The sequence below is a fragment of the Erpetoichthys calabaricus genome, chromosome 9 (assembly GCF_900747795.2).
Source record: "Erpetoichthys calabaricus chromosome 9, fErpCal1.3, whole genome shotgun sequence".
NCBI lineage: Eukaryota > Metazoa > Chordata > Cladistia > Polypteriformes > Polypteridae > Erpetoichthys > Erpetoichthys calabaricus.
In genome coordinates, this window is record NC_041402.2 from 180,127,091 (window position 1) to 180,146,589 (window position 19,499).

At 44.2% G+C, this 19,499-nt stretch overlaps 1 protein-coding gene across 1 annotated transcript in view; it reads left to right on the top strand.

Moving 5' to 3' along the window:
- scn2b (sodium channel, voltage-gated, type II, beta) overlaps nt 1-18,928 on the top strand; it is a 43,120-nt gene extending 24,192 nt beyond the window's left edge. Inside the window, exon 5 of the mRNA XM_028808482.2 lies at nt 17,079-18,928. Within this exon, the coding sequence (XP_028664315.1) occupies nt 17,079-17,088 (10 nt within the window). The 3' untranslated portion in view covers nt 17,089-18,928. The remainder of the gene's footprint in view (nt 1-17,078) is intronic.
- Nucleotides 18,929-19,499: the final 571 nt, after the last annotated feature.

Below are 19,499 nucleotides of genomic sequence, written 5' to 3' on the forward strand. Positions count from 1 at the left end.
CTTTTGAGCTATTTCTGTTAACAGGAAGTGATACTTTACCTTTTAGTCATGAAGCTGCAGATTCCGATTTATTCAGCTTTACTTTAATAATAATTGTTCAATATACAGGTGCTGGTCATAAAATTAGAATATCATGACAAAGTTGATTTATTTCAGTAATTCCATTCAAAAAGTGAAACTTGTATATTAGATTCATTCATTACACACAGACTGATGTATTTCAAATGTTTATTTCTTTTAATGTTGATGATTATAACTGACAACTAATGAAAGTCCCAAATTCAGTATCTCGGAAAATTAAAATATTGTGAAAAGGTTCAATATTGAAGACACCTGGTGCCACACTCTAATCAGCTAATTAACTCAAAACACCTGCAAAAGCCTTTAAATGGTCTCTCAGTCGAGTTCTGTAGGCTACACAATCATGGGGAAGACTGCTGACTTGACAGTTGTCCAAAAGACGACCATTGACACCTTGCACAAGGAGGGCAAGACACAAAAGGTCATTGCTAAAGACTGGCTGTTCACAGAGCTCTGTGGCCAAGCACATTAATAGAGAGGCGAAGGGAAGGACAAGATGTGGTAGAAAAAAGTGTTCAAGCAAGAGGGATAACCACACCCTGGAGAGGATTGTGAAACAAAACCCATTCAAAAATGTGGGGGAGATTCACAAAGAGTGGACTGCAGCTGGAGTCAGTGCTTCAAGAACCACCACACACAGACGTATGCAAGACATGGGTTTCAGCTGTCGCATTCCTTGTGTCAAGCCACTCTTGAACAAGAGACAGCGTCAGAAGTGTCTCGCATGGGCTAAAGACAAAAAGGACTGGACTGCTGCTGAGTGGTCCAAAGTTACATTCTCTGATGAAATCAAGGTTCCAGAGTCTGGAGGAAGAGAGGAGAGGCACAGAATCCACATTGCGTGAGGTCCAGTGTAAAGTTTCCACAGTCAGTGATGGTTTGGGGTGCCATGTCATCTGCTGGTGTTGGTCCATTGTGTTTTCTGAGGTCCAAGGTCAACGCAGCCGTCTACCAGGAAGTTTTAGAGCACTTCATGCTTCCTGCTGCTGACAAACTTTATGGAGATGCAGATTTCATTTTCCAACAGGACCTGGCAACTGCACACAGTGCCAAAGCTACCAGTACCTGGTTTAAGGACCATGGTATCCCTGTTCTTGATTGGCCAGCAAACTCGCCTGACCTTAACCCCATAGAAAATCTATGGGGTATTGTGAAGAGGAAGATGCAATACGCCAGACCCAACAATTCAGAAGAGCTGAAGGCCACTATCAGAGCAACATGGGCTCTCATAACACCTGAGCAGTGCCACAGACTGATCGACTCCATGCCACGCCGCATTGCTGCAGTAATCCAGGCCAAAGGAGCCCCAACTAAATATTGAGTGCTGTACATGCTCATACTTTTCATGTTCATACCTTTCAGTTGGCCAACATTTCTAAAAATCCTTTTTTTGCATTGGTCTTAATTGATATTGTAATTTTCCGAGATACTGAATTTGGGACTTTCATTAGTTGTCAGTTATAATCATCAACATTAAAAGAAATAAACATTTGAAATACATCTGTCTGTGTGTAATGAATGAATCTAATATACAAGTTTCACTTTTTGAATGGAATTACTGAAATAAATCAACTTTGTCATGATATTCTAATTTTATGACCAGCACCTGTATTATTAATTGATTTGTTGTCGATGGTTCTTTAATGTACAAAATATAAAAATATAATCATTTTCTTGGGGTTTATTCCTCAATTATCCATCCCCATATATCTGAGTATACGAGAAAGTCCCAGAGAGACCACTCCCGATTTTTATTTATAAAAGGTGAGTTAACAGCCCTGTGGTTTACAAGGAAGAATGGGTCGAGGCTCACCACTTTATGCTACGCTGATTGAGCAAATAGTCAAAGAGCTGAAGAGTTTAGAAACAACACTTCTCAATTTACGTGAATTTACAGATTTCACATCCTTAAAAGATTCCAAAAATCACTGAAAATATGTGTGTGTAAAGCACAAGGCCATAAAAAGACACTGAATGCCCGCGATCTTTGAGCTGCCCTTGGACGGAACTGCATAGAAACCGACCTTCTTCTTTAATGAAGGTAACCACAAGGCCTTGGGAGCACTTCAGAAAACCTCTGTCAGTAAACACAGGTCCTCGCAGCGTCTACAAATGCAAGCTAAAACTGTACCACAGCACACAAGGCGGGAGTCATACATCAGCAACGTTCAGAAATGCAGGCTAGCTCGGGCGGATAAAGCCCATCTGGGATGGAATGAATGCAAAGCGGACATGCAAGCTGTGGTCTGATGAGTCCACCTTTCATCTTTGTGACCACCAGAGGGTGTGTCAGCTCCTCAACGCCCGACACAAGAAACACCAGACCATTATTTAGTGGGAAACGTTTCCCAAGTTTCCCACCAGCATCAAGCACAGCACAGAATTAAGCACAGTATAATAAATCACAGTGCTTTGTCTGTTCTCTCCATCACAGCCTCCTCCATTCCTCCTCGGTCAGACATCGTCCATCCCCTCCCAACTCTGTCTCCCGAGGTGGCTCCTTTTAAAGAGCACCAGGAAGTGCTGCTGGTTTCCCCGTGATCTCCTTCCGAGCGAACATCCGGGTGTGGTGGCCGTCCTGCAGAAAAGAGTTCCTCTGTTCCTCTTGTGCCCCCTGGTGGTGGCGACGGGCCCTAACAGGGTTGAGCTTCCACGCTCCAAACCCATGGCACTGCAGCAAGGCAAGCCCTCTGTCATCCTCCTTTTGGGGGGGTTGTACTGCCCCATGCAAGCTCTTACCCCCAGTCCTTCCCTTATAAAGGCACCCCAGCCAGGTAGAGGTCCCAGCTGTCCGTTACAACTTGTGTTTTAGAGAAAATGGACATTGTGTTCTCCATGTCAACAAGAGGAATAAAAGGAAAATCCCGATTGTTAGTAACGCCAAGATTAAATGTCAGCTTCTGTCATGTGTTAGTACAACAGCGAGGCTTTGCAGGCGGAGAGTGCTGGATTGGTCGGCCGGCCGGCAGTCCCGATAAAAACAAAACGTGTGACGTATTATGAAGTGTATAATACGCTGGCAGAGCCACGATCCAACGCCCCCCCCCCCAATTTTGCACAGCTGGAGTACTGCTTGTGTCAACCAAGAGCGGGGAAAAAAATCCGACTTCCAACACTCCAACCATTAGTGCTCTCCGTTCTCATACGATGATCCTTGAATGTCATTAAAAGGAATGGCGACGTACCAAAACGCAGTCCCGTTGGCACATCTTTGGAACGAGCTGCAGGCATCACGTATAGATTTGAGAGCAAATTGAGCGAAATAAATGACCTTGATTAGGCTTAAACCTTACACGTTTTGTATTGTTTTTGATTAAATATGGGTTAAAGAACAATTACAAAACACTGATTTGTGCTTTTATTTGAAAATTACATCCTGTCCCTACTTTATAAAAACGAGGGGGCTCTGTCCCCTGCACGCTTCGCTCACCAACCCCCGCGCTCGTCATTACCCGAATCTGCCTCTTTTGACGAATCGTGCTGTGCTTTTGAATAAAGACGAATATCGACTCTGTCTTTGATATCTCCGTCTTTCAAAACTGTTATCGCTGAGAATTCATCACATGTTGGTTTATTATCTATACGAGCGTGATCTTTCTGAATAATATAGAAATCCAAGAAAACTTCCTTGTTCGTGTTTTTCAGATACATTTTGTGTAAAGTGCGATACTTTTGGACGTATGGATTTGCATCCATTATTGGCTGCAGACTTTCTAATACGTCAGATCGTTTAACTCTTTCGATTCTATGTTGCATCGCTTCTCCGTGATAATAAATGTAAACCTGACCAAATTGTGGTTTCTTCGAAATTAAACTTGTCGTAGCTTTAATTGTTGCGGGACCACTGCAGATTCTTAAAGCACATGGTCCTGAATCGCGAACAGCTTATTGTAGATTCGGATATTTTGCCTGTAGTGTTTGTGGATTTCACTTTCACAAAATAACCAATCTTTTAATTCTCGCGGATAGGCCACTTCATTGGGAAGAAACACTACTTTTCCCCGATGGCAACACGAATTAGAAGATCTACAAGTCTATGACTTAAAGTTTAAAGCCGAACAATATCTACTTCTGTTATATCACCTATGTCCATATATATGATCTGTTTTCGCTGTTCCGTTATTTCACTGAGTAATAATTTGTTAGCGCTAATGCGATCTTATACTATCAGTTTTTTGAGACTTTCGAATTTTAGTACTTTCATAATCTCTAACCTGGGCGGCACGGTGGCGCAGTGGGTAGCGCTGCTGCCTCGCAGTTGGGAGATCTGGGGACCTGGGTTCGCTTCCCGGGTCCTCCCTGCGTGGAGTTTGCATGTTCTCCCCGTGTCTGCGTGGGTTTCCTCCGGGCGCTCCGGTTTCCTCCCACAGTCCAAAGACATGCAGGTTAGGTGGATTGGCGATTCTAAATTGGCCCTAGTGTGTGCTTGGTGTGTGAGTGTGTTTGTGTGTGTCCTGCGGTGGGTTGGCACCCTGCCCGGGATTGGTTCCTGCCTTGTGCCCTGTGTTGGCTGGGATTGGCTCCAGCAGACCCCCGTGACCCTGTGTTCGGATTCAGCGGGTTGGAAAATGGATGGATGGATAATCTCTAACCTGCTCTACATGCGTATCGCGCAAACGTTTTTGAACTTCTTTACGGCGTTTTACTTTGTCTTCTACTCTTTGTCTTTTATTTCCGTCCCCGCTTGGACCTGTTAGGCATTCAGTTCCACTTGGTCCGGGCTGATTATAACTTTCCTTATTTTCCGAATTTGCACTTAGATTATTATTGTTCTGTCTTGACTTCTTTTCTCTCCAACGCTTTAAGGCCTCTTTTCGACTTGCTGCCCTTTCTTCTTCGCTTAGTCATTGACATTTCATCCATCCATCCATTTTCCAACCCGCTGAATCCGAACACAGGGTCACGGGGGTCTGCTAGAGCCAATCCCAGCCAACACAGGGCACAAGACAGGAAACAATCCTGGGCAGGGTGCCAACCCACCGCAGGACATTTTATCTAGAAACTATACAATTATTGTGCAGAAAAGGACTACATGGAAGGAAACAAATCTAGTCTCGCGGGACATGAAAAAAAATCTCTGTTCCAAAAAGTCTCGTTGCTTCGAAGGATTAACACACCATTGTTAGAAAGCTTGTCTTTAATGGAGGCCACTGACACACGTTGGCATCTTCCTGATCCCAGGACATCGATAGTGAGCAACCGAGCATTGAGGACACAAACGATAAGCTGGTGCAAAAAGTGTGTAGTGCAGTTTATTCAAATCAGGCAGTGTCAAATAGTGTGGAGCAATTCAATAAATAATCCAATTAATAAGTCATAAAACCAGTTTTCTTTTGTGGGAGTTAAAATCAATCAACAAATCCAAGTAATCAATAAACCCAAGACCAAAACTATTGAGTTAAAGTCTTCTTCTGTGCGCCCCCCTGCCCACCCATCGTGTCTCCCCATGGGGCTGAGGCATGGGCAAGAACAGTCTATCACAAGCCGTCTACTAAACCAGATGGCCTGAACTGAGGGGGTAATGAGAGAGGCATAAGGCAGATATATATATATTTTTTTTTAAAAACGGTAATTTTATTATCTGCGGTGGGTTGGCGCCCTGCCCGGGATTGGTTCCCTGCCTTGCGCCCTGTGTTGGCTGGGATTGGCTCCAGCAGACCCCCGTGACCCTGTGTTCGGATTCAGTGGGTTGGAAAATGGATGGATGGATAATTTTATTATTCCACGATAGAGAAAAAGAAAAAAAAACAGTTGGTGATGTAAATGGTTGCGTAAAAAGTATATATAATCCAGTGACAAAACAAATCTAATTATGAAAATGCAAAGAAGAAAAATAGAATATGTAAAACACAGAGGCTCTTACCCTGATATATACGCAGTCACTTATAGTTCATGTAAGGGTATCAGCAACCTTAAAATAAAACTAAACTAGACTCTGTTTCAGCCCATGTCATAAATGCAACTCCTCAAAACAAAACAACATCTTAGAAGCTGAATTTTGGTTCTCCTTAACACCAACCAACAGCTCAGCCACCAGGCACCTCTTAGCCTGGCGTACCTCGCACAACCTAACCCTTCTTCTCAAATCTCTTCGAACAACTGTACTTATACACTTATATACTTATATACTGTATAAGAGCAAAAATCAAAGTATCCGACAGTAAAATACACATAATTAAACACTAAATAAAATATTATTTATACCTAACCTGGAGGTCACTAAGACACAAACGGAAATGTTACACCTGCACTTTTAATCCAAAATGGACTCCCCTATACACCGTCTTTTCGAATTTCCCAGGCACTCGCGACTGCGCTTAGCTTCGGCGCCACCTTTAAAACACCGGCCGGTAAATTTTGGAATATTACGCGCGAGGATTATACCTGAAACAAATGGCGGAACATCTGAAAAAAGACACTAAAAAAAAAAACAACCTGCCGGTAAGTCCAAAAACCTTGTTAAATATTTCTTTTCTCGTTGTAAACTCGCTGACATATTGCTCATTGCGGTCCGTGCATACAGCTTATTGAGAATCTAATCTGTGTGTACTATACCGTGTTAGCGTCCCGGTGAGGCTATATAGCGTCACACAGTCATCCTTTAAAACAGCGTTTCTCAACCTTTAAGTATTTGCGACCCGAGGTTTCATAACAGTTTTAATCGCGCCCCCCCTAACGTTTTTTTGAAAGGAGCCCACTAATACCAATTTCATCCATCCATTTTCCAACCCGCTGAATCCAAACACAGGGTCACGGGGGTCTGCTGGAGCCAATCCCAGCCAACACAGGGCACAAGGCAGGAACCAATCCCGGGCAGGGTGCCAACCCACCGCAGGAGACACACACAAACACACCCACACACCAAGCACACACTAGGGCCAATTTAGAATCGCCAATCCACCTAACCTGCATGTCTTTGGACTGTGGGAGGAAACCGGAGCGCCAGGAGGAAACCCACGCAGACACGGGGAGAACATGCAAACTCCACGCAGGGAGGACCCGGGAAGCGAACCCAGCGCTACCCACTGCGCCACCGTGCCGCCCTAATACCAATTTGTTCTTTTTAAATTAATGATATATCATAGATGCATATTTTTTTATACCTACTTAACTTTTATCGACATTTATCTAACTCTACAGTATATTTATTTTTCTAGTATCAGAATGTAGTTAAGTTAATTTGTTTTGGTTTCAATAGATGTATTTTTCATATTTTTGATTCTTGTTTTCTTTTTTTCACATCTTTTCGCCCCCCTTTTTGTTACTTCGCGCCCACTAATGCCAATCCCCACCCCACCCCCGGGGGCCCGCCCCACAGGTTGAGAACCAATGGTGTATGTCATGAACCTCACGCCAGTTATTAGAGACGTGGCTAACAATGTCAACCCGCATGTGAGCAGCCAGAGAGGCAATGCCAAGCACAAGGTAGGCCCGCGAGGAGAACAGGCACGCGCTGTCATCGCTTATCCGCACCACGTGGTGAGGGACCATTACTTCGTCAACATAAATCCTTTCTTCCTCGGCCATAGTTTTACGGGTTTATTTAAAGAACTATAAACTTAATAGAAGAAATCGTGAAGGAAGTATGACAAAGAATAAAATAAAAAAAGTATAAAAATTAAAATCCTTTTTTTGAAAGGAGCCCACTAATACCAATTTGTTCTTTTTTAATTAATGATATATCATAGATGCATATTTTATTATACCTACTTAACTTTTATCGACATTTAACTGTATATTTATTTTTCTAGTATCAGAATGTAGTTTAAGTTAATTTATTTTGGTTTCGATAGATGTATTTTCCATATTTTCGATTCTTGTTTTCTTTTTTTCACATTTTCGCGCCCCCCTTTTTGTTACTTCGCCCCTCAGTTTGAGAACCACTGCTTTAAAATAACTTTCATATCCAGCTATCTCATCCGGTCACTGCTGGGACACACAAAGCCTCGCTCCATTGTCATACCACTTTCCTTTGACATCTGTTGGATGATCTGTGAACAATTTGTTGTGTTGTAGATGTAACATATAATGGATGCGTTTCTGATTTTTGCTCATCAATAACCAAAATGTGTTTATAGAAAGGTTAGAAAATTCATAAAAAACTCAAACACTGAAATCTCTCCTTCATAGAAGTATTCACACCCTTAATTCAGTACTTAGTAGAAGCCCCTTTGGGAGCCATCCCAGCTCCTTGCCTTCTTGGGTAAGTCACCACAAGCTTTACACACCCAGATTTTGGGACTTCATGGCAGACCCTCTCCAGCTTGGTTAGATTGGATGGCAAGTGTCTGTAAACTGCCATCTCCAGTTCTCTCTGCAGTTCAAGTCTGGGCTTTGGCTGGACCCCTCCAAGACAGTTAGAGACTTGTCCCAAAGCCACTCCAGCATTGTCATGGCTGTATTCTTTGGCTCATTGTTGGACTGACAGGTAAACTGCTGCCCCAGTCGGAGGTTGTGTGCAGATTCCCTCTCTGTATTTGGCTGCATTCATCCTTTCTTTAATTCAGACCCGTCTCCCTGTCCTGTCCCTGCCACCGAGGAGCACCCCATACCGTGATGCTGCATTGTTCACCATATTAGGCAGTTGATAAGCTTTGCCTGATTTTCACCAGACATAGTGCTTGGAGTTTTTCCCAAAGAGTTCAACTTTTGTGTAATCAGACCTAAGAATATTTTTTTTCATGGTCTAAGAGTCCTTTAAATGCCATTTTGGAAAGAGTGGCTTCAATCTAGTAACTCTACCATTAACATCCAACTGATGAGGTGCTGCTCAGATGTGCCATCTTTCCAGCAGGTTCTCCCATCTCAGCAGATGACTTCTGAAGCTCTATTGAAGTGAAAGTTGGGTTTCATGGTCACTTCCTTGACTAAAGCCCCCTCTTGTCTGGTTATTAAGTTTGGCTGGACAGTCAGCTCTAGGGATAGTCCTAAAGGTTCCAAAACTTGTTCTGTTTTATGATTATCAAGGCCATTATGCTCCTGAGAATTGTCAAAGCTGTAGAAATGGTTGTACCCCTCTTGTCCTGATTTATGGCACACCACAATTTGATCACAGATGTCTATAGAGGGTTCCTTGGACTTCATGGCTTGTGTCCTCAAATGCACTGTAAATTGTGGACCTTCTGCACACGGGTGCGATGTGTGCTTTTCTAGACGAACTCCAAGCAGTTCAAGTTGCTACAGGAGGACATCAGGCAAGTTATCAACACATCTCAAGGGGAATCAAAGCCAACAGGACACCCATGACCAAAATTTGGAGGGCCACTGTCAAGGGTCGGCATACTTACAGAAATGAAAGATGTCAGTTTATGATTTTTAATTAAATTTGCAAACCTTTCTGAACACATGTTCTCACTTTGTCATTACGGGTTATTGAGCGTAGATTGATGGGCAGAAATGGCAAATGTATCCATTTGAAATGAATATCCAACACAATGAAGTGTGTAGAAATTGAAAGGGTCTGAAGACTTTCTCAATCCAGTGTAATTGCATTCCATTTGTCTTGCTAATTTTAAATATGACTCACTGGTACAAAAATATTTAATTAACAAAAAAGTATTATGACTGACTCTCATGAAGTAGATTTTTTTTTTAATGTTTCAACTTCAACTTCTAACGCAATAAGCCTCACCCCAGTCAACCAGACCCCAAAACTGAAGAGTGGCCCAAAATGGGGCACTGGGTTTAAAAGTTAAAAAATATTCAAAATGCTCAAAAATACCCTTTAATAGAAACGATTAATCATAAAGCCTTTATCTGAAATGGCAAGGTCAACAATGAATCTTCATGAAAAAATAATTTATTTGTATGAATAAGTTGAATATGAAAATTGTCAAAAACAGAACAAAGTACAAAATAATCCCAAAAAGGGTCTACCTGAAAAGACAATTCAAGGTCAACAAGACCAGTCCACAAACCAAAAAAACCACAAACAATGCAAAAAATTCACAAACCAGTAAATCAGACCAGTACTCACTTGATGCTATCTCCACAGCTCTCAATGACACACTGCCGGGACCATGTCTACCACCAGGATATAAAGGTAGACGACAGTCCTGGCAGAAGTGTCATCAGGACTGATTCAGCTCTTGGGGGATCCACCCATTAAACACAAGGAATATCCATCCATCCATCCATCCATTCATCCATCTATCTGTCCATCTTTTAAAGCCATTTATCCAGAGCATGGTCACAAGAAAGCTGGACCCTGTCTCATCAAGTGTTGAGTGCAAGGCAGGAACAAACACTGGTACAGGAAGTCAACTTCTGACAGGGTGAATACAACAAGGCCAAGTCAGGTCAGGTTGGGGAGCAGGCACTGGTACAGTGACCCAATCTTGAGCCCACCAAACTGGACCCCTTCAACACCCTGGCTGCAGCTAGAAATTCTGTCCATAAAAGTTATGAACAGAATTGGAGACAAAGGGCAGCCCTGGCAGAGTCCAACTCTCACCGAAAATAGGTTCGACACCGGTTGTACAGAGACTGAACAGCCCTTATCAGGAGGTCCGGTACCCCATGCTCCTGGAGCACAACCACAGGATTCCCACAGGGACATTGGCGAATACCTTTTCCAAGTCCACAAAACACATGTAGACTGGTTGGGCAAACTCCCATGCACCCTCCAGGACCCTGCCAAGGGTCCACTGTTCCGCAACTAGGACAAAAACTACACTGTTCCTCCTGAATCCGAGGTTCAACTATTTGATGGACCCTCCTCTCCAGGACCCCCGAATAGACTTTTCCAGGGAGGCTGAGGAGTGTGATCATTCTGTAGTTGGAACACACTCTCCAGTCCCCCTTCTTAAAGAGAGGGATCACCACGCCTGGTGCAGAGGCGTGTCAACCAAGACAATCCTACAACATCCAGAGCCTTGAGGAACTCCGGGTGTAACTCATCCACCCCCAGGGCCCTGCCACCAAGGAGTTTTTTTGACCACCTCAGTGACCTCAGTCCCAGAGATGGGGGAGCCTACCTCTGAGTCCCCAGGCTCAGCTTCCTCATTGGAAGGCATGTTAGTGGGATTGAGGAGGTCTTCGAAGTACTCACCCCACCGACCCACAACGTTCCGAGTCGAGGTCAGCAGCACACCATCCCTACCATACACAGTGCTGACACTGCACTGCTTCCCCCTCCTGAGACGCCGGATGGTGGACCAGAATCTCCTCGAAGCCGTCTGGAAGTTGTTCTCCATGGCCTCCCCAAACTCCTCCCACGCCAGAGTTTTTGCCTCAGTAACCACCGAAGCTGCACAAAAAGGTCCTGTAGGACTCCTTCTTCAGCTTGATGGCATCCCTCACTGCTTATGTCCACCAATGGGTCTGAGGATTGCTGAAACGACAGGCGCCGACCACCTTACGGCCACAGCTCCGGTCAGCCATCTTAACAATAGAGGCATGGAACATGGCCCATTCGGACTCAATGTCTCCCACCTCCCTCGGGACATAGTCAAAGTTCTGCCGGAGGTGGGAGTTGAAGCTACTTTTAAAAGGGGACTCTGCCAGACGTTCCCAGCATATCCTCACAATACGTTTGGGCCTACCAGGCCTGACCAACATCATCCCCCACCATCGAAACCAACTCACCACCAGGTGGTGATCAGTTGACAGCTCTACCCCTCTCTTTGCCCGGGTGTCCAAGACATGTGGCCGCAAGTTCGATGACACGACCACGAAGTCAATCATCGAACTGAGGCCTAGGGTGTCCTGGTGCCAGGGGCACATCTGGACACCCCTATGCCTGAACATGGTGTTCGTTATGGACAATCCGTGACGAGCACAGAAGTCCAATAACAAAACACCACTCGGGTTCAGATCAGGGGGGCAATTCCGCTCAATCACGCCCTTCCAGGTCTCACTGTCATTGCCCACGTGAGCACTGAAGTAGCTCCTCCTCGAGCTGCCACCTTATCGTGGTGGAGGGGTTTGCGTGTCCCAATGATCCTAGGAGCTTTGTTGTTGGGAGCTTTATGCCCCTGGTAGGGCCACCCAAGGCAAACTGGTCCTGGGTGAGGGACAAGACAAAGAGCAGTTCAGAAAACCTCCTAAAACAAAGAAAAACTTTGGATGGTGTTTTCCCTCACCCGGACATGGGTCACTGGGGCCACCTTCTTGAGCCAGGCCTGGAGATGGGGCTCGATGATGAGCGCCTGGTGGCTGGGCCTGCATCCATGGGGCTCAGCTGGGCAGAGCCTAAAGAGGCAACATGTGTCCCCTTCCCACCTGTAAGAGGGAACAAGGAGGTTGGGTGCAGTGTAAGTCGGGTGGTGGCAGAAGGCAGGACCTTGGCAGTCCGATCCTCGGCTACAGAAGCTGGCTCTTGGGACATGGAATGTCTCTTCTCTGAAGGGGAAGGAGCCTGAGCTAGTGTGCGAGGTCGAGCTCACCTTGGCGCACATCGTGGACTCTGGAACCAGTCTCCTTGAGAGGGGCTGGATTCTGTACCACTCTGGTACAGAGATCTGTCGAATATGAAAGACAGAATTCTCGAGGTACGGTGTCTGTACTGATTGAATGCGATGCTAGGGAGTGGTGATGTGTTACATGCGGATCAGCACACGCAATTAAGAATTTCACTGTACTATGTACATGTGACACTATTGACCCTAAAAGCCTAAAACTCATAAATTTAAATCTGAAAGTTGTCATCTTATACACTGCAAATGCTCGCAGAAATAACAGTTCGGTACACAATAATGGATTCCATTATGTCTCACATATTTGTATGCAAGCAATTTTAAAAGCTTATGCACACGCCAATTAGTAGACAAGGCAAGAAGCACGACCTTAATAACATCTAAAGTTTCCAGAAGAGAGGAAGCAAGTCAATCCAATCCTCTCCGCATCCCTCTTCTGGTTATCTAATTATGAAATGAGCTGAATATCTCACGCTCAAAAGTGGGAGGGGCCTCCACTTCAACATCATGACCCAGTAGTTTGCTGCAGCTCTCAAACTGAATTATCCTTTCTTTGGCACCAAGGTCCTCGAGGGTCTTCTTTAATATTCAGTTCTAGGAAATCATTCGGATTTCCCTGTCCTTGGAGGATTCTAAACGACCGGATTTGGATGAAACTTCATCTTCCCCATGGGAGACTGAAAGGACTGAGTTTCGTTAAGCTTTAGCCATATGACATGAGGGTGGCATCTGCTGCCTTTCTGCTGCGCTTGTGCTTCTGCAGATGTTCTCGCAGCTCAAACGTTAGATTGGCAGACAGAGCTTCTAGTGTGGTGCCATGGGTGGGTGCTCTGCAGAGGGTGAGAATAACTCCTGTCTCCACGGCTTTTTATGATATAGCTTACAATTTGTTAGTCGTTTTTCACATACATTGAAAGTTCATTTTGTCGTCATGATGGATGTTTCTTCCTGGAATCTGTTCCTGACATTAGTTTTTTGCAAGAAAAATTCTTTGTAAAGTTTGGTTTGGAATTTTTTGTGGTATTGCACGACCCCTTTGTGATTGTGCATGGGCTCTGCCATTTTACAGCTAGAGCGTGCTGGTGGCTGTAGGGATGTTTCCCATGGGAAACCAGGAGTGATGTGGTTAGTGCAAGTGCATAACATTTGACATGTGCGCTCCTGGAATCATCTGAGGTCTGGATATTGAGAGTTTTCTTTGCTTGATTCTTCTGGTGTATTTCTAGTTAAACAGAAAGGACCACATAGTGGCTTTGAGGTGAAAGATCTGCGCTGGTATCTGCATGATTGCCGATTCAAGTCCCATTACTGCCAGAAGGGATCCTACTCTGTTGGGCCATTTATGATGGCTGGAGTGCCAGTCTTCCCACCAACCCCCAAGTTTTTCCTGTAGGTTGGAAGGCCTACTTGCAGGGCTGCATGCAGGTTAACGTCATACCCAGGAGGGAGCAATTGCAGGTTAAGGCCCTTAAAGTGAAAATTTCTTCTACAATGGCTAACTCTGAGTCTGTCATGCGAAAAGACGATTTCCTGTTGGGGATTAATATTGTATATCAAAAAGTATTACATGTAGGAAGTAAAAAGGTGAGGTTTGAATACACAATGGGAGGTCTGAAAACTGAAAGTCCACCTTTTGAGAAGGATTTAGGAGTCATAGTGGACTCGACACTATCAACGTCCAGACAGTATTTAGAAGCCATTAAGAAGGCTAACAGAATGTCAGGTTATATAGCGCCTTGACGTGTGGAGTACAAGTCACAGGAGGTTCTGCTCAACCTTTATAACACACTGGTGAGGCCTCATCTGGAGTTCTGGGTGCAGTTTTGGTCTCCAGGCTACAAAAAGGACATAACAGCACAAGAAAAGGTCCAGAGAAGAGCAACTGGGGTGATTGAGGGGCTACAGGGGAATAAGTTATGAGGAAAAATGAAAAGAGCTGAGCCTTTAAAGGAGATTAAGAGGTGACATGACTGATGTGTTTAAAGTTGTGACACTATCAACGTCCAGACATTGTTCAGGACCCATTAAGAAGGCTAACAGAATGTCAGGTTATATAGCGCCTTGATGTGTGGAGTACAAGTCAAAAGAGGTTATGTTGAGCCTTATATCACAGTGGTGAGGCCTCATCTGGAATACTAAGAACTGAGTTTTGATCTCCAGGCTACAAACAGGACATAAGTGCACCAGAAAAGATCCAGAGAAGAGCAACTGGGCTGACTGAGGGACTACAGGGAATGAGTTATGAGGAAAGATGAAAAGAGCTGAGCCTTTACAGGAGATTAAGAGGACACCATACTGAAGTGTTTAAAATTATGAAGGAAATGAGTCCAGTGGATTGAGATGGTGACTTTAAAATGAGTTCATCAAGATCACGGGGACACAGTTGGACAAACATTAGGAAGTTTTTCTTCACACAGAGAGCCACAGATACATGGAATAAGTGACCAAGTCGTGTGGCAGTCTGTAGGACTTTAGGGACATTCAGTTCTGGACTTGACTTGTTATTTTGGAAGACTGATGTGGATAAGTTTTGTGAGCTTTGTTGGGCTGAACGGCGTCTTCTCATCCAGACTGTCTTAATGTTCTGCGGCCTGCAGGGGGCGCACCAGCTCTCCAAACCCGACACAGACAGACGCAGACAGAATTTCTTTCATACACACGGCTTTTATTTCATCATCTAATTCTTCCACGTGAAGCCTGATTTAGATCATTCATGTTCGGTAGAATGTCCAGTAGGGGCTCAGTGTTCTCGTGGCCTTGGAACCCCTGAAGGATTTTTTTTTTCTGTAACCCTCTGGAGTTTTGTTTTTTGTTTTTTTGCTGTCCTCCTGCCCATCGGACCTTACTTTATTCTTTGTTACTTAGCATTGCCTAATCTTATTTTTTTATTTTTATTTTTTCTTTCTTCATCTTGTAAAGCACTTTGAGCTACATCATTTGTATGAAAATTCATCCATCCATTATCCAACCTGCTATATCCCAACTACAGGGTCACGGAGCTAATCCCAGCCAACACAGGGCGCAAGGCAGGAAACAAACACTGGGCAGGGCGCCAGCCCACCGCAGGACACACACACACCAAGCACACACTAGGGACAATTTCAGATCGCCAATGCACCTAACCTGCATGTCTTTGGACCGTGGGAGGAAACCGGAGCACCCGGAGGAAACCCACACAGACACGGGGAGAACATGCAAACTCCACGCAGGAAGAACCCGGGAAGCGAACCTGGGTCTCCTAACTGCGAGGCAGCAGTGCTTCCACTGTGCCAACGTGCCACCCATTTGTATGAAAATATGCTATAGAAATAAATGTTGTTGTTGTTTATTTATATGGGGGAATCGCTTCCTCAAGCATTTCCCAGAGTACAGTACAAAGTACAAATAAGCACCAGCACACAGCACTACTTCTTCTTCTCTCACTCCCTGCCTCTGATTGTCTCCTTCTGCCTCCACTCCTCCTTCAAGCTTTGTCCTCCACCTCCCGACTCTGGACGCCAGAGTGATGGCAGCAGGTTTCTTTAATCCTGTACCCGGCAGTACTTCCATGTGGTCCGGAAGCACTTCTGGGTGAGCCAAGTTAGGGCTCTGAAGTCCCTGCAGCACCCCCTGTTGGCACCCAACATGACTGTGCCAAACTCCAACTCCCGCTGCAACCCAGGGGGCTGCTATCTACATAGATAGATAGATAGATAGATAGATAGATAGATAGATAGATAGATAGATAGATAGATAGATAGATAGATAGATAGATAGATAGATAGATAGATAGATAGATAGATAGATAGATAGATAGATAGATAGATAGATAGATAGATAGATAGATAGATAGATAGATAGATAGATAGATAGATAGATAGATACTTTATTAATCCCCAAGGGAAAATTCACATACTCCAGCATCTAGCACTCAGGAGGAGGTAATGCTCTTAGTGTATTTTCTCCCCCAGTCCTTCCACTATGGAGGGCCCCAGCCGTTTGTCACATTTCTTAAAAAACAAAAAGCCTTAGCTTTGATTCAAGCTTCCAGATTTATGGTTTACCATTTAGGGCTTAATGAAAGATTGATTTGACTTGCCAGTAATGAACTTGGCATTGCCTCTCCCTATGCATTTTCATTATAAAGACCCCCTCTGTCTCAGCACGAGGCCATCTGTCTGTCTTCTTATTCGTCGATACATCCAACCATCCATCCTTCCATCCATTTTGTGCTCCTTGTGTTTCCTGGTCAGAGCTGAAAGAACAAGAAGTCATTCTGGAAACAACAGAGCTATGGAGGACCCTGAATGTCTTTATTCTATGTTAATTTGTATTCCCTAATTCTATTTCCTTATTTATTTTGTCTCTTTCTTCATCATGTAAAGCACTTTGAGCTACTGTACATCATTTGTTTGAAAATGTGCTACATAAAGAAATGTCATTGTCATTGTTGTTGTTGCTGTACGGTGCACTCACTCCTACCCTCTGTGTCATGGAGTTAATATTATTGAATGACTCCTTATAACGTGCTGTCTTACATGATGCTGATGATCGTCTTTTTCTTTTTTCTCTCCAATCCCCCCCCCCCCCCCCCCCCCCCAGGTGTCAATAGTTTCCTGCATGGACATGGGGACTTGTCTAACGCCCTGCTTCCCTGGTGACAGGTTTTGTATTATGGGGTGTAAAGCTCGTCCTCCTGCTCCTCCCTCCCTGTGAACCTTGCTGCACAACTAACAACTCTTAATCCTTTGCCCCTTCTCCCCCAACACAGTGCATTTGGGTATTCTCTGGGGGAAAAGGGGGCTCACTGCCATATAATTCTGCCAAGTGACTGCCGGACACCTGTCCTCAGTATTTAATGGTGCATGCCCCTGCCATTGCGAGGAAGGGAGGTAGAAACAACACCTCTATACCCCCTTTTTTTTTTTTATCTGCCCGCTTGTGAAGCCTTGCCCCCCATGTAAGCGAACACATGGGGTCCCAGAGATTCGTTGTCTCCAAAACTCAAGTAGACTGGCCAAAGAATGAAGATGTTGTTTGTCTCTGCCTCTCCATGTCTGTGGATAGTCACTCCCTGTGGTATGGTGTTGTGTGGTTAGGGTCAGGGGGAAGACATGCCCATGAGGACTCTTAGACGCTGATGGGTGTCGAAGGCTCACTACTTGGATCCATTTGTGTTATGGGTGGGGGGCTTGGTTATTGTGGTTGGCCTTTGCACTGAACCCGCCAATGTTCTGCTCATGACTCCTGATTTGCAGTGGCACCCGTTCTCTCTTCTAGTTTACGCATCATCTTTCTTAGCTTGCACAGTCATAAAAGGTACTTAATAGACTCTGGGAAGGGATAAGAGGGAAGGAGCAAAGGGAGGATCTACAAAGGCTGTGGTAACAGTGAAGAAAATGGAGCACCTATACGAGCAGGCGAGTTTACATTTTGACAATGTAGTTGAGTTGGATGAGCGAACACCATGAGTCAGTTCTATCAGTAAGACGGGGTCGGCCCCTTTGCATGTCTGGCAGGAAGGCCATAGTTGGGTGAATTGAGTTGTACAGGACTCATTCTGCAGGCATTGGCACCTCCGACAGGTGGTTTTCTGTGTCCCATCATTGTGCCCTTCGTCGTGCTCCATAATGAATCCCTTTAGAACTTTGTCGTTAATTTTCCATTTCTTCTTTTGCATCCCTCAAACAGCAGCTGAAGGCTTTTTTTTTTGCAGGTAATCATTTTTTTTCTTCTTGTATACAAAGTGTAGGGAAAGTATTGTAATCGACCAAAAATCTGATGTCGACATTTTGATGAATCTCGACGTTTTAGACCTCCCTGACTGTCTCGTATACAAAGTATGGGGAAAATACTGGAATCCTCCAGAAATTCTTTCTCGAGATTTTGATGAATCTCGACGTTTAGACCTCCCAGAGTCTGAAAATACCATCTTTGAAATGATGTCTGTGCCTGTGTGTGTGTGTGTGTGTGTGTGTGTGTGTATGTAAACACAAACAACCTGAGTACACTTTGGTCAACCAAATTTTGCATACAATTATTCGGTAAAAAACGTAGATTTCTGTCAACTTTTGGGCTATTTCCATTAACCAAAAGTGGTACTTTACCTTTAATTCATGCATCTGCAGAGTCCAATTTATTCAACTTTACTTTCATAATAATTGTTCAATATATTAATTTGATTTGATTTGTTGTTGATGGTTCTTTAATATACATAATATAAAAAGAGAATCATTGTCTTGCAGTTTACTCCTCAAATATCCATCCCCATATCCAGAGCCACCTTAACAGCATTATAGGCACCGCGGGCAAAGTAGTGCACTGGGGCCCCTAACTACACAACCACTCAGCAAGTCACAACTTACATGGATTAGCATGGGCCCCCCTGGCAACTGCCCAGTGTGCCCATGCGTTAAGATGGCCCTTGAGAAAGTCTAGGGGACTCCAAACCCCACCCAACATAACCTGTCATCTATGGGGGAGGAACGAAAGCTTTAGATTTGTCAAAAATATCAATCTCCGGATCTTGACGTTTTGGGGCCTCCTGATACCGAAAACATCGATATCTCCATGATGTGTGTGTGTGTCACAGTTTCTTGAGGATGGTCTCGAGCTAAAACGTCTGGACAGAAAAATCCCAAATTCGAAACTTCAGCCTGTTATGAGATGACGATGTGCCGATTAGGTTTTGAGCTAAATCGTGTAAGAGAAAGAGGCAGCACTCTCGAGGAAGCTTCAAATACCATAATTCTGCAATTCATTATGAATCCTTCTCGTCAATTACTATCGTAATGACCAATTTTATGATCAGAGTGATCAGCATCAGAGCGGTAAAGAATTCCCGAAATGTTAGAGAAGAGTTCATTTATATTTTTATTTTATTAATTTTCATTGTAATCATTCCATACAAACAGATCCATTTATAACACAACAAATTTGAAAACAAATCAAACCCCATCCCTGAGAAGGAGAGCTTAGCTAAAGGAAAATTTCTTTAAGCTTTTTAATAAGGCAACATTAGGC